Source organism: Triticum urartu, chromosome 2 (assembly GCF_003073215.2).
Source record: "Triticum urartu cultivar G1812 chromosome 2, Tu2.1, whole genome shotgun sequence".
Lineage (NCBI taxonomy): Eukaryota > Viridiplantae > Streptophyta > Magnoliopsida > Poales > Poaceae > Triticum > Triticum urartu.
The window spans coordinates 690,116,219-690,132,892 of record NC_053023.1 but is presented as its reverse complement, the minus strand read 5'-3'; the positions used below and the strand labels follow the sequence as shown (position 1 = coordinate 690,132,892).

Here is a 16,674-nt window from a genome sequence, read left to right as displayed (position 1 = left end):
CCCCTTGTGGTTACCATGGAAGCTCGGACACTACTCATGGTCACGGGAATTGCCAGATGCAGTTCCAGCATCTGGGCATGGCAGTGCCAACATGTTAGGTGCATGGTTGCAGCACGTGGACCGTGCGAAGATGCAGCTGTAGATGGCCCTTGGCGTCAATGGTGGAAAGAGGGGAAAAGAGGAAAGGCTTGCCAAAGAGGTAGAAGAGTAGCAAAGGGGATTTGCCAGTGGTGGGGCTCATCGGAGCTTGGATGTGGCGGCGCAAGCAAGAGGTGAGGAGGCGAGGCAAGAGGACGAGCGCTCTTGGGGAAAAGAAAGCAAGTTGAAGAAATCGGTAAGTATGTGCGTGAATTGTGTCGATGAGTGGTACATGGATAAGAACGTGCGTGGTGCGCGTGCAACCCACAAACGCAGCGTGTGTGTGCATGTCTGCGAGAGAAAAAGAGAGAGTGCCACCGGACGATTGAAACGTTTCCCAATTTTTTTTGAACTAATTATCTCTCTTCGTTATTGGTCTCCCCTAGCTACAAGGGCGTGACTAGGTCTCGGTTAACTAAGACTTAACCAAGTGTCAGTCAAGTGATATAACATGTAAAAAAATCAGAGAAGAAAAGTTTACACCGATGTCAATGTAAGATCTCACGAATATAGTATCGACTAAGACATAACCAAGTCCCAGCTGAATAAGATTTAGCAACACTATTACAACAATGCATCAACCTCCACCGCGCTCCGCTGCATCCTTTTATTTTTGAGAAAATACGTTATATAACATTGTTTTAAATACTGTTTCCTTATTTGACACTGCAAAACTTTTAATTCCTTATCTAACATTGTGTCTAAATTTTATGTTTTTTATGACACGTCCGTCCATTTTGAGCCTTAACGGTGTCAAATGATACCTGAAAAGACCCATTTGCCCCTCATTGGTTTGTGACCAAAATTTTGGGTGGTAGTTTTGCTTTAGCATGTGACTCTATCTGGATGGTGTCCGACGCAAGTTTGTACCAAAGAGATATTAATTACTGAAATTTTTTCTTGAATGCGGAATATACAGGGAAGGAAAGTTGCCTCAGTACATGCATCCAATGGTCAGCCGAGGCCGAGGCACAACCTTGAGCCTGGTGTTCATCAATGTGGTCGACTGCATGAACTCTGGCCCGCCAGCCACCATCATGACCAACCGCGGCGCTCCGCACAAGCTGTCTGAAAGTGTTTGTTCCCTGTATGGCTGAATACACGTAAAATTGTGGCCATATATCACATGAGGGGCTAATAGTCTTTTTCAGATGTCATTTAACACTGTTAAGGCTGTAAATGGATGGAAGTGTTACAAAAAAAATTAGTGTTAAATAAGACAACAAATTTTAAGACAATGTTAAATAAGAAATTCTCTCTTTATTTTTCATCGGGGCTTATTGTTTCGAAAAAGAGGGACAAGAAACCTGGCTTATTTTTCAGTTTAGGAATTTTCTAGGGCTGTTTAATACTATAGTTTGTTTAATTCATATATAGATGTTTTCTAAAAATGTTACATCTAATCTCCCACAAATAACGTAGCAACAAGGAATAAAAAGAAATTGAGACAAAAAAAACAAACATAGTGAACATCATATTAGATATGTCACATCTATACTCTCTTTGAGCAAGCTCTGGATCTCCGCCGCGAACTTCTCCATGGCCATGGTTGGCAGTGCGACCGGCACTGCCACCGCATCCGCCCCGTCGCTGTTCTTGACTGCCACAAAGAAGGCGCTCCCGAACTTGATGCCAGAGGGCCCGCCGTACACCGGCTCGCCCCACCCGAAGTCCACACGTTGGAACCCAACGTGCCGGAGGTCAGACAGAAGGAACATATTTGCCCTGGCCAAAGGCGGCCGCCCACGGAGCACCAGAAGGTCCGCCGTGGAGCGCATATACTCGGGGGTGACCGACGCCTTGGCCTCCCGCACCTGCTCCACCACCTCCGCCAACGAGCAGCTGAGCAGCGTGCCGGCGGCCATCACCACGGTGACGTACGCGCAAGCGAAGCCGTAGTAGCCGGCGGGGAGGCGCAGGGCGGTGCTGTGCCTCCTCACGCTGACGACGGTCACCAGCCGTGCCTCCTCGTCGGACCAGAGCGTCCTCAACGCCGCCGTGCGGGCGCGCCACAGCACCGCCGCGAGCACCTCGAAGCTCGTTGCCCTGTCTCGGAGGTGAGGCGGCATGACTTTCTCGATCGCGGCGACTTCCGAAGGGCCGAACACGAAGGCGCGCCTTACAATGTCATCCTCGGTTGGTGTCTGCGTCCGAGGCACTGGATCGTACTCGCGGTGCGGGAATGCAGGCGTTGGGGGGCTTCGCGCGTCAAGAACCTCGCGAGACCAGGCAGGTGCGACGGTCGGCGCAGGAAGGCCTCGAGCGAGCTCGGCGACGGCGTTCAGGAACTGGATGAACCCCGCGGCGTCGCACATGGTGTGGTTGAAGCTATGCCACACGGCGAAGCCGCCGCACAGGAGCCGCGTCACCTGACCATCGGCAAGAAAAGTTGTTAGCCTCTAACTGTGCGTGGATAATGTGTGTGCTCACGTGCAAATATGAAATGCTTAATTACCTGAATGATCACCAGGGGGCAGTTGAGCAGAGCGCTGGAGCCGTCCACCTCGAAGCAGAGCTCCTCAATCCACGGGAATGGCGGCATCAGCCCGGGCACGTCGGCCTCGAGATCCGCCAGTCGCACGTCGGCGTCCGCCTTGACGAACGTCACCCCTTGGACGGTGCAGTCGACGACCAGTTTCCGGTTTCCCACCTCGCGCAGCCGTCCGGCGAGTGGGTAGTAGTGCACCAGCGCCTCGGACAAGGCTCGGCGGATGATGTCCACGGGGTCGTCGCGCGCGAGCCTGCCGCGGCGGTAGAAGAAGATGCCGCGGATGTGCGACCGCAGCTCGTCTTGGTCGTCGACGTCGGAGAGGCGCTTCTTCTCGCGCGGTGTCCTCGGCGAGCCTGGGCCGACGAGCACGGGCTCTCTCCAGAGCACGGTGAAGCTGAGCGTGGACATGACAGGGTGTTCTAATTTTGTTCCGTTGTTTCTGCATGGAAAAGGTATCAAGTGTCCGGAGTCTTGTGCCAATGTACTGTTACACACGCGCCGTTCGTTCCTAATCCATTACTGTACTGTTACACCTTTGCCAAATGCCTCGGACCAATCGTTCCTAATCCATGTACTGTACTGTTACACCCCTTCACCCTTGGGCACGTGTAGGCTCAGGTCATGGGTGCTGTAATCATCGAAACATTCTCATCAAGATAACAAATAACAATAATGCTACACCTACGGAGAATATATAAATGATTTACTTGATTTTTCAAACTAAATTCTCTCTCTCCCACCTAAATTCAACGGAAAAACTAATGCCCACACGTGTGGGCATTTGCACATCGCCCACACGTGTGGGCGTTTGCACATCGCCCACACGTCTCCATCACCACTCATTTTCCCACGTATGAACAGATGACATCAATAAATTTTTTTTGTTTTCGGTTTAAAAATGTTTTATCTCCTAATTAAAAAAGCGAATTAAAAATTTGTTTTCATCATTAAATCCGTCTCGACGAGATCTTCAAAACTAGACCCCATGTTGATGGCAACTCCAGTACTTTGACCATGAAAATATTTTTTTTGTATAAACCATGGCAATTTTTTAAGTGCATGTATCATGGCAATTTTAGTTTATGGTGCATGACAAGTCTAGTTTCTTAATTCCCTGTTTTATAATATGTCAAAATTTACTTTTAAATATAGAAAAAAATAGATGAAACATATCATGGCAACTTCAGTGTAAACATAATGGCAATTCATGTGCAATAGACACGGCAACTTTTAACCAAAAAAAATTTCGTCGAAATATATTGATATGAGATCTAGTTTTGAAGATCTCATCGCGAGGGATTTTCAATCGGATTTTTCATTTACGAGATAAAACATTTTAAAGACAGAAAATCCAAAAAAAAATCCACATACACGCATGCGGTGACATGGCGCAGTCTATGTGTTATAGGACGTGTGGGCGGGTTTGACTCCCAACACACGTGTGGGCGTTAGCGTTGTCTAAAATTCAACTGAAGTGGGCTCCTTCCCCTTATTACCTAATCATAACTTCACATCAACTTGCCTGTTAAAAATTTGACTAATATTTTGTAGATGTAGCATTACTCTAATGGATAATCATGTTCATTGGCTCCATGTAAATAAGCGGATCAAATCGACCCCAATAACTGGCGGATGCTCTTTGCGGATCATGTGGGTGGCAGATTTAATGTAGAGGGGTGGCAACTTAAGTTGTAGGGGTTTGCTGTTTTTGTTTCTAAAAGATATTCTTCACAAAAAGTGCCATCGTTCGATTGCGATCAAGCCGCCGTGCGGGCGTTCGCCAGGGCCTCCTTCCAGCAAGCATTCGTCAATTAACATTATCGTATCTCAAACTATGTACAGCTGAGGGTGATGGTTGATGTTATTGTTATGTGTAGTTGAGCGCTACAACATGACTGTTGATTGTCTTGTTTCATTTTACTACTTATTAATAATTTGATTATTTGCATCATTGATATCTCTTTGGCACTATATTTTTACAGATACCATGTTGATATTAATATATCGAAAATGATATTTGGCTGACGTTCCCTCGCAACATCAGCCCAGCAAACGACCTTTCAACTGCCCATTCCTTTGCATGAATCTCGGACCAGAGGAGAGGAACCACATTAGTTTTTTTTACTCGTTTGTTACAAACTAAGCTGCAGTGCCAAGTTTGTTTACATATAGTGGCTTGCTAGCGACCATTTGAATTGCAGCAAATATTTTGGATCACATCCAATATTTTGGTAACCTGTTCTGGTTCTTTGTATGCGAGCTGGCAAATTTTGGCGATGAATTCCCTCGTCAATATTTTGGCACGCCCCCATTTTGATTAGGTTTGTTTGGGCACCATTGAAAAAATGTGTTAGATCATCTCTAACTGACCCCCATAAATGCATTATAGGAGTAAAATTTTGGTCTTTCTTCTCTAAACCGCAACTAACCGATCTCCTATACGCATTAGAGTAAAAAAAAACTTCGTGGCCACCCGAACTCTTAAATATACTCGACTCCACACCGCTGGAGTAAAAATTTCTCCCCACCACCGTTCGACCTCATCCATTCCAGCGCCACCCAAGCACCTCGCATCCCCGCCGTCGCGCCCCCGCATCCACTCCGCTGCAGCCCCGCTACCTAAATGGTCGGATCCAGCTAGCACTGGCCCCCATCGCCAATCAGAAGCATCGATCCACGCCGCCACGTGCAGCCGTCCTGAGCCTACCGCGGTAATTCCTCCTAAAGCAGCGTGTCCTCATCTTGGTTCCCTGACCTGCCATCACCGCCGGTGCCACGGAGGGGGCAGTGGCGGAGCAAGGTTTACGAAAATGGGTGTACAGAGTGCAAGATTCTACAAATTTTCTAGATTTTTTTCAATATATACTTATTTTATCTACTTAGTTTGTTCTGTCTTTCCAGAATTAATGGGTGTACAAATGTACACCCATGTACCCTTTTGACTCCGCCCATGGGAGGAGGTACCTCGGTGTGCGGCATCAGTCATGGGGGTGTGAGTGGCCAAGATCACGCACCACGAAACCCACCGATGCATCTAGATTGGCTCCTGTCAATCTGCAGCGTAGGCAAAGTGTGTGGTGCGTACGCCATCCAGTAGGTGCGCCTCCATGGCGCGGGGGCATGGCTCAACTTCCCCTTCAGACCCGCCATGTCAGTGTTGGAAATATGCCCTAGAGGCAATAATAAAATGGTTATTATTATATTTCCTTGTTCATGATAATTGTCTATTGTTCATGCTATAATTGTGTTATCCGGAAATCATAATACATGTGTGAATACATAGACCACAACATGTCCCTAGTGAGCCTCTAATTGACTAGGTCGTTGATCAATAGATGGTTACGGTTTCCTAACCATGGACATTGGATGTCATTGATAACGGGATCATGTCATTAGGAGAATGATGTGATGGACAAGACCCAATCCTAAGCACAGCACAAGATCGTGTAGTTCATCTGCTAAAGCTTTTCTAATGTCAAGTATCATTTCCTTAGACCATGAGATTGTGCAACTCCCGGACACCGTAGGAATGCTTTGGGTGTGCCAAACGTCACAACGTAACTGGGTGGCTATAAAGGTGCACTACGGGTATCTCCGAAAGTGTCTGTTGGGTTGGCACGAATCGAGACTGGGATTTGTCACTCCGTATGACGGAGAGGTATCTCTGGGCCCACTCGGTAAGACATCATCATAATGAGCTCAATGTGACCAAGGAGTTGATCACGGAATGATGTGTTACAGAAGGAGTAAAGAGACTTGCCGGTAACGAGATTGAACATGGTATAGGGATACCGACGATCGAATCTCGGGCAAGTATCATACCGGTAGACAAAGGGAATTGTGTACGGGATTGATTGAATCCCAGACATCGTGGTTCATCCGATGAGATCATCGTGGAACATGTGGGAGCCAACATGGGTATCCAGATCCCGCTGTTGGTTATTGGCCGGAGAGATGTCTCGGTCATGTCTGCATGATTCCCGAACCCGTAGGGTCTACACACTTAAGGATCGGTGACACTAGAGTTGTTATGAGAAATAGTATGTAGTTACCGAATGTTGTTCGGAGTCCCGGATGAGATCCTAGACGTCACAAGGAATTCTGGAATGGCCCGGAGGTGAAGATTTATATATGGGAAGTCAGCATACGGTCACCGGAAGTGTTCGGGGGTTTATCGGTATTTTACCGGGACCACCGAAGGGGTTCCGAGGGTCCACCGAGAGGGTCCACCTTCCCCGGAGGGCCCTATGGGCTGTATGTGGAAGGGAACCAGCCCCTAAGTGGGCTGGGCACCATCCCCGCTAGGGCCCATGCGCCTAGGGTTGGGGGGGGGACCCTAAAGGGGGCGCCCCCTTGGCCGCCCCCTCTAGATCCATGTGGAGGGGGCCGACCCCTTGCCCTATCGCCCTATAAATAGAGGGGTGGAGGGAGGGCAGCAACACTACATCCAAGGCGCATCCCTCCCCCTCTCCAATACCCCTCCTCCTTCGTTGAGCTTGGCGAAGCCCTGCCGGAGAACTGCAAGCTCCATCACCACGCCGTCATGCTGCCGGAGCTCTTCCCCAACTTCTCCTTCCCCCTTGCTGGATAAAGAAGGAGGAGACGTCCCCCGGCTGTACGTGTGTTGAACGCGGAGACGCCGTTGTTCGGCGCTTAGACCGGAATCAACCGCGATCTGAATCGCTACGAGTACGACTCCTTCATCCGCATTCTTGTAACGCTTCCGCATCGCGATCTTCAAGGGTATGAAGATGCACTCCCCTCTCTCTCATTGCTAGTCTCTCCATAGATTGATCTTGGTGATACGTAGAAATTTTTTAATTTCTGCAAAAATCCCCAGCAGTGGCATCATGAGCTAGGTCTATGCGTAGTTTCTATGCACGAGTAGAACACAAGTTGTTGTGGGCATCGATTTTATCAATTTACTTGCCGTTCCTAGTCTTATCTTGATTCGGCGGCATCATGGGATGAAGTGGCCCGGACCAACCTTACATGTACGCTTACATGAGACAGGTTCCACCGACTAACATGCATTAGTTGCATAAGGTGGCTAGCGGGTGACAGTACCTCCCACTTTAGTCAGATCGGATTCGATGAAAAGGGTCCTTATGAAGGGTAAATAGAAATTGGCATATCACGTTGTGGTTTTGGCGTAGGTAAGAAACGTTCTTGCTAGAAACCTATAGCAGCCACGTAAAAACTTGCAACAACAATTAGAGGACGTCTTACTTGTTCTTGCAGCATATGCCATGTGATGTGATATGGCCAAAAGGATGTGATGAATGATATATGTGATGTATGAGATTGATCATGTTCTTGTAATAGGAATCACGACTTGCATGTCGATGAGTATGACAACCGGCAGGAGCCATAGGAGTTGTCTTTATTTATTTTATGACCTGCGTGTCACTAAAAACGCCATGTAATTACTTTACTTTATTGCTAACCATTAGCCATAGTAGTAGAAGTAATAGTTGGCGAGACAACTTCATGAAGACACGATGATGGAGATCATGATGATGGAGATCATGGTGTCATGCCGGTGACGATGATGATCATGGCGCCCCGAAGATGGAGATCAAAAGGAGCAAAATGATATTGGCCATATCATGTCACTATTTGATTGCATGTGATGTTTATCATGTTTTACATCTTATTTTCTTAGAACGACGGTAGCTTAAATAAGATGATCCCTCGCAATAATTTCAAGAAAGTGTTCCCCATAACTGTGCACCGTTGCGAAGGTTCACTGTTTCGAAGCACCACGTGATGATCGGGTGTGATAGATTCTAACGTTCGAATACAACGGGTGTAAGCCAGATTTACACACGCAATACACTTAGGTTGACTTGACGAGCCTAGCATGTACAGACATGGCCTCGGAACACGAAATACCGAAAGGTCGAACATGAGTCGTATAGACGATACGATCAACATCAAGATGTTCACCGATGATGACTAGTCCGTCTCACGTGATGATCGGACACGGCCTAGTTGACTCGGATCATGTATCACTTAGATGACTAGAGGGATGTCTGTCTGAGTGGGAGTTCATTAAATAATTTGATTAGATGAACTTAATTTTCATGAACATAGTCTAAAACTTTGCAATATGTCTTGTAGATCAAATGGCCCACGCTAATGTTGCCCTCAACTTCAGCGCGTTCCTAGAGAAAATCAAGCTGAAAGACGATGGTAGCAACTACACGGACTGGGTCCGTAACCTGAGGATTATCCTCATAGCTGCCAAGAAAGCATATGTCCTTGAAGCACCGCTAGGTGATGCACCTGTTCTCCCAGCAACTCAAGACGTTATGAACGCCTAGCAGTCGCGTAGTGATGATTACTCCTTGGTTCAGTGCGGCATGCTTTACAGCTTAGAACCGGAGCTCCAAAAGCGTTTTGAGCAGCACGGAGGATATGAGATGTCCCAAGAGCTGAAAATGGTTTTCCAAGCTCATGCCCGTGTCGAGAGATATGAAGTCTCCGACAAGTTCTACAGTTGTAAGATGGAGGAGAATAGTTCTGTCAGCGAGCACATACTCAAAATGTCTGGGTTGCACAACCTCTTGTCTCAGCTGGGAGTTAATCTCCTGGATGACGCGGTCGTTGACAGAATCCTTCAGTCACTCCCACCTAGCTACAAGAGCTTTGTGATGAATTTCAATATGCAGGGGATGGAGAAAACTATTCCTGAGGTATATTCAATGCTGAAATCAGCAGAGGTGGAGATCAAAAAGGAACATCAAGTGTTGATGGTCAATAAAACCACTAGTTTCAAGAAAGGCAAGGGTAAGAAGAACTTCAAGAAGGACGGCAAGGGAGTTGCCGTGCCCGGTAAGCCAGTTGCCGGGAAGAAGCCAAAGAATGGACCCAAACCTGAGACTGAGTGCTTTTATTGCAAGGGAAATGGTCACTGGAAGTGGAACTGCCCCAAGTACTTAGTGGATAAGAAGGCCGGCAATACCAAAGGTATATATAATATACATGTTATTGATGTGTACCTTACCAGCACTAGTAGTAGCTCCTGGGTATTTGATACCGGTGCGGTTGTTCATATTTGTAACTCAAAACATGAGCTGCGGAATAAGCGGAGACTGGCGAAGGACGAGGTGACGATGCGCGTCGGGAATTGTTCCAAGGTCGATGTGATCGCCGTCGGCACGCTACCTCTACATTTACCTACGGGATTAGTTTTAAACCTCAATAATTGTTATTTAGTGCCATCTTTGAGTATGAACATTGTATCTGGATCTTGTTTAATGCGAGATGGCTACTCATTTAAATCTGAGAAGAATGGTTGTTCTATTTATTTGAGAGATATGTTTTATAGTCATGCCCCGCTGGTCAATGGTTTATTCTTATTGAATCTCGAACGTGATGTTACACATATTCATAGTGTGAATGCCAAAAAATATAAGGTTGATAATGATAGTCCCACATACTTGTGGCACTGCCGCCTTGGTCACATTGGTGTCAAACGCATGAAGAAACTCCATGCAGATGGATTTTTGGAGTCTCTTGATTATGAATCATTTGACACGTGCAAACCATGCCTCATGGGCAAAATGACCAACACTCCATTCTCCGGAACAATGGAGCGAGCAACCAACTTATTGGAAATCATACATACTGATGTGTGCGGTCCAATGAGCGTCGAGGCTCGCAGTGGTTATCGTTATGTTCTCACCCTCACTTATGACTTAAGTAGATATGGGTATGTCTATTTAATGAAACACAAGTCTGAGACCTTTGAAAAGTTCAAGGAATTTCAGAGTGAGGTTGAGAATCAACGTGATAGGAAAATAAAGTTCTTACGATCAGATCGTGGAGGGGAATATTTGAGTCACGGATTTGGCACACACTTAAGGAAATGTAGAATTCTTTCACAACTCACGCCACCTAGAACACCTCAGTGTGATGGTGTGTCCGAACATCGTAACCGCACTCTGTTGGACATGGTGCGATCTATGATGTCTCTTACCGACCTACCGCTATCATTTTGGGGATATGCTTTAGAGACTACCGCATTCACTTTAAATAGGGCTCCGTCGAAATCCGTTGAGACGACACCGTATGAATTATGGTTTGGGAAGAAACCTAAGCCGTCGTTTCTGAAAGTTTGGGGATGCGATGCTTATGTCAAGAAACTTCAACCTGAAAAGCTCGAACCCAAGTCGGAAAAATGCGTCTTCATAGGATACCCTAAGGAAACTATTGGGTGTACCTTCTACCTCAGATCCGAAGGCAAGATCTTTGTTGCCAAAAATAGATCCTTTTTGGAGAAAGAGTTTCTCTCGAAAGAAGTAAGTGGGAGGAAAGTGGAACTTGATGAAGTACTGCCTCTTGAACTGGAAAGTAGCGCAGCTCAAGAAAATGTTTCTGTGGTGCCTGCACCGACTAGAGAGGAAGTTAATGATGATGATCAAGGAACTTCGGATCAAGTTACTACTGAACTTCGTAGGTCCACAAGGACACGTTCCACTCCAGAATGGTATGGCAACCCTGTCCTAGAAATAATGTTGTTAGACAACAGTGAACCTCCGAACTATGAAGAAGCGATGGCGGGTCCAGATTCCAACAAATGGCTTGAAGCCATGAAATCCGAGATAGGATCCATGTATGAAAACAAAGTATGGACTTTGAAAGACTTGCCCGATGATCGACGAGCCATACAAAATAAATGGATCTTTAAGAAGAAGACGGACGCGGATGGCAATGTGACCACCTATAAAGCTCGGCTTGTCACTAAGGGTTATCGACAAGTTCAAGGGGTTGACTACGATGAGTCCTTCTCACCCGTAGCGAAGCTGAAGTCCGTCCGAATCATGTTAGCAATTGCTACATTCTATGATTATGAGATATGGCAAATGGACGTCAAAACAGCATTCCTTAATGGTTTCCTTAAAGAGGAATTGTATATGATGCAGCCGGAAGGTTTTGTCGATCCTAAGAATGCTGACAAGGTATGCAAGCTCCAACGCTCAATCTATGGGCTGGTGCAAGCATCTCGGAGTTGGAACATTCGCTTTGATGAGATGATCAAAGTGTTTGGGTTTACGCAGATTTATGGAGAAGCCTGTGTTTACAAGAAAGTGAGTGGGAGCTCTGTAGCATTTCTCATATTATATGTGGATGACATACTATTGATGGGAAATGCTATAGAACTCTTGGAAATCATAAAGGCCTACTTGAATACGTGTTTTTCAATGAAGGACCTTGGAGTAGCTGCTTATATATTAGGCATCAAGATCTATAGAGATAGATCGAGATGCCTCATTGGTCTTTCGCAAAGCACATACCTTGACAATATATTGAAGAAGTTCAATATGGATCAGTCCAAGAAGGGGTTCTTGCCTGTATTGCAAGGTGTGAGATTGAGCACGGCTCAATGCCCGACCACGGCAGAAGATAGAGAAAAGATGAGTGTCATCCCCTATGCCTCGGCCATAGGGTCTATTATGTATGCCATGCTGTGTACCAGACCTGATGCAAACCTTGTCGTAAGTTTGGTAGGAAGGTACCAAAGTAAGCCCGGCATGGAACACTGGACAATAGTTAAAAATATCCCGAAGTACCTGAAAAGGACTAAGGATATGTTTCTCGTTTATGGAGGTGACGAAGAGCTCGTCGTAAAGGGTTACGTCGATGCTAGCTTCGACACAGATCTGGATGACTCCAAGTCACGAACCGGATACGTGTATATTTTGAATGGTGGGGTAGTCAGCTGGTGCAGTTGCAAGCAAAGCGTCGTGGCGGGATCTACATGTGAAGCAGAGTACATGGCAGCCTCGGAGGCAGCACATGAAGCAATCTGGATGAAGGAGTTCATTACTGACCTAGGAGTTATCCCCAATGCGTCGGGCCCGATGGCTCTCTTCTGTGACAACACTGGAGCTATTGCCCTTGCCAAGGAGCCCAGGTTTCACAAGAAGACCAGGCATACCAAGCGTCGCTTCAACTCCATTCGTGAACATGTTCAAGATGGTTACATAGATTTTTGTAAAGTGCATACGGATCTGAATGTCGCAGATCCATTGGCTAAACCTCTTCCACAAGCAAAACATGATCAACACCAGAACTGTATGGGTGTTCGATTCATCACAATGTAACTAGATTATTGACTCCAGTGCAAGTGGGAGACTGTTGGAAATATGCCCTAGAGGCAATAATAAAATAGTTATTATTATATTTCCTTGTTCATGATAATTGTCTATTGTTCATGCTATAATTGTGTTATCCGGAAATCGTAATACATGTGTGAATACATAGACCACAACATGTCCCTAGTGAGCCTCTAGTTGACTAGCTCGTTGATCAATATATGGTTACGGTTTCCTAACCATGGACATTGGATGTCATTGATAACGGGATCACATCATTAGGAGAATGATGTTATGGACAAGACCCAATCCTAAGCATAACACAAGATCGTGTAGTTCATCTGCTAAAGCTTTTCTAATGTCAAGTATCATTTCCTTAGACCATGAGATTGTGCAACTCCCGGACACCGTAGGAATGATTTGGGTGTGCCAAACGCCACAACGTAACTGGGTGGCTATAAAGGTGCACTATGGGTATCTCTAAAAGTGTCTGTTGGGTTGGCACAAATCGAGACTGGGATTTGCCACTCCGTATGACGAAGAGGTATCTCTAGGCCCACTCGGTAAGACATCATCATAATGAGCTCAATGTGACCAAGGAGTTGATCACGGGATGATGTGTTACGGAACAAGTAAAGATACTTGACGGTAACGAGATTGAACAAGGTATAGGGATACCGACGATCGAATCTCGGGCAAGTATCATACCGGTAGACAAAGGGAATTGTGTATGGGATTGATTGAATCCCCATCATCGTGGTGTTGGGGAACGTAGCAGAATTTTAAAATTTTCTACGCATCACCAAGATCAATCTATGGAGTCATCTAGCAACGAGGGAGAGGGGAGTGCATCTACATACCCTTGTAGATCGCGTGCAGAAGCGTTCAAGAGAACGGGGTTGATGGAGTCGTACTCGTCGTGATCCAAATCACCGATGACCTAGCGCCGAACGGACGTCACCTCCGCGTTCAACACACGTACGGTTGGGAATACGTCTCCTCCAACTTGATCTAGCAAGGGGGAAGGAGAGGTTGATGAAGATCCAGCAGCACGACGGCGTGGTGGTGGAAGCAACGGTGATCTCGGCAGGGCTTCGCCAAGCTCAGGGAGAGGGAGGCGCCAGGGGCTAGGGTGCGGCTGCCCTCCCTCTCCCCCACTATATATAGGGTCCCTAGGGGGGGCGACCCTAGGAGATCCAATCTCCAAGGGGGGGCGGCGGCCAAGGGGGTGGCTTGCCCCCAAGCCAAGTGGGGCGCCCCCACCCCTAGGGTTTCCAACCCTAGGCGCAGGGGGAGGCCCAAGGGGGGCGCACCAGCCCACTAGGGGCTGGTTCCCCTCCCACTTCAGCCGATGAGGCCCTCTGGGATAGGTGGCCCCACCAGGTGGACCCCCGGGACCCTTCCGGTGGTCCCGGTGCAATACCGATTACCCCCGAAACATTCCCGATGGCCAAAACTTGACTTCCTATATATAAATCTTCACCTCCAGGCCATTCCGGAACTCCTCGTGACGTCCGGGATCTCATCCAGGACTCCGAACAACTTTCGGGTTACCGTATACTAATATCTCAACAACCCTAGCGTCACCGAACCTTAAGTGTGTAGACCCTACGGGTTCGGGAGACACGCAGACATGACCGAGATGACTCTCCGGTCAATAACCAACAGCGGGATCTGGATACCCATGTTGGCTCCCACATGCTCCTCGATGATCTCATCGGATGAACCACGATGTCGAGGATTCAATCAATCCGTATACAATTCCCTTTGTCAATCGGTACGTTACTTGCCCGAGACTCGATCATCGGTATCCCAATACCTCGTTCAATCTCGTTACCGGCAAGTCACTTTACTCGTACCGTAATGCATGATCCCGTGATCAACCACTTGGTCACATTGAGCTCATTATGATGATGCATTACCGAGTGGGCCCAGAGATACCTCTCCGTCATACGGAGTGACAAATCCCAGTCTCGATTCGTGCCAACCCAACAGACACTTTCGGAGATACTTGTAGTGTACCTTTATAGTCACCCAGTTACGTTGTGACGTTTGGCACACCCAAAGCACTCCTACGGTATCCGGGAGTTGCACAATCTCATGGTCTAAGGAAATGATACTTGACATTCGGAAAAGCTATAGCAAACGAACTACACGATCTTTGAGCTATGCTTAAGATTGGGTCTTGTCCATCACATCATTCTCCTAATGATGTGATCCCGTTATCAATGACATCCAATGTCCTTAGTCAGGAAACCATGACTATCATTTGATCAACGAGCTAGTCAACTAGAGGCTCACTAGGGACGTGTTGTGGTCTATGTATTCACACATGTATTACGATTTCCGGATAACACAATTATAGCATGAACAAAGAAATATAATAATAACCATTTTATTATTGCCTCTAGGGAATATTTCCAACAGTCTCCCACTTGCACTAGAGTCAATAGTCTAGTTACATTGTGATGAATCGAACACCCATGCAGTTCTGGTGTGATCATGTTTTGCTCTAGGGAGAGGTTTAGTCAACGGATCCGCCACATTCAGGTCCATATGTACTTTACAAATATCTATGTCTCCATTTTGAACACTTTCACGAATGGAGTTGAAGCGACGCTTGATATGCCTGGTCTTCTTGTGAAACCTGGGCTCCTTGGCAAGGGCAATAGCTCCAGTGTTGTCACAGAAGAGAGTCATCGGGCCCGACGCATTGGGTATGACTCCTAGGTCGGTAATGAACTCCTTCACCCAGATTGCCTCTTGTGCTGCCTCCGAGGCTGCCATGTACTCCGCTTCACATGTAGATCCCGCCACAACGCTTTGCTTGCAACTGCACCAGCTTACTGCCCCACCATTCAAAATATACACGTATCCGGTTTGTGACTTAGAGTCATCCAGATCTATGTCAAAGCTAGCATCGACGTAACCCTTTACGACGAGCTCTTCGTCACCTCCATAAACGAGAAACATATCCTTAGTCCTCTTCAGGTACTTCAGGATATTCTTGACCGCTGTCCAGTGTTCCATGCCAGGATTACTTTGGTACCTTCCTACCAAACTTACGGCAAGGTTTACATCAGGTCTGGTACACAGCATAGCATACATGATAGACCCTATGGCCGAGGCATAGGGGACGACACCCATCTTTTCTCTATCTTCTGCCGTGGTCGGGCATTGAGCTGTGCTCAATCTCGTACCTTGCAATACAGGCAAGAACCCCTTCTTTGACTGATCCATTTTGAACTTCTTCAATATCTTGTCAAGGTACGTACTCTGTGAAAGACCAATGAGGCGTCTCGATCTATCTCTATAGATCTTGATGCCTAATATATAAGCAGCTTCTCCAAGATCCTTCATTGAAAAACACTTGTTCAAGTAGGCCTTTAGGCTTTCCAAGAATTCTGTATCATTTTCCATCAACAGTATGTCATCCACATACAATATGAGAAATGCTACAGAGCTCCCACTCACTTTCTTGTAAACACAGGCTTCTCCATAAGTCTGCGTAAACCCAAACGCTTTGATCATCTCATCAAAACGAATGTTCCAACTCCGAGATGCTTGCACCAGCCCATAAATCGAGCGTTGGAGCTTGCACACCTTGTCAGCATTCTTAGGATCGACAAAACCTTCCGGCTGCATCATATACAATTCTTCCTTAAGGAAACCATTAAGGAATGCCGTTTTGACGTCCATTTGCCATATCTCATAATCATAGAATGCGGCAATTGCTAACATGATTCGGACGGACTTCAGCTTCGCTACGGGTGAGAAAGTCCCATCGTAGTCAACCCCTTGAACTTGTCGATAACCCTTAGCGACAAGCCGAGCTTTATAGCTGGTTACATTACCATCCGCGTCTGTCTTCTTCTTAAAGATCCATTTATTTTCTATGGCTCGCCGATCATCGGGCAAGTCAGTCAAAGTCCATACTTCGTT

At 46.7% G+C, this 16,674-nt stretch overlaps 1 protein-coding gene across 1 annotated transcript; it reads right to left on the bottom strand.

Annotated features, from left to right (window-relative positions):
• Positions 1-1,465: 1,465 nt before the first annotated feature.
• Positions 1,466-3,066, bottom strand: LOC125534136 (benzyl alcohol O-benzoyltransferase-like). The gene is made up of 2 exons (XM_048697428.1): positions 2,594-3,066; positions 1,466-2,507 (listed from the first exon to the last, which is right to left on the bottom strand). Exons 1-2 carry the CDS (start codon positions 3,035-3,037, stop codon positions 1,611-1,613), a joined length of 1,341 nt encoding a protein of 446 aa, XP_048553385.1. The 5' UTR covers positions 3,038-3,066; the 3' UTR covers positions 1,466-1,610.
• Positions 3,067-16,674: the final 13,608 nt, after the last annotated feature.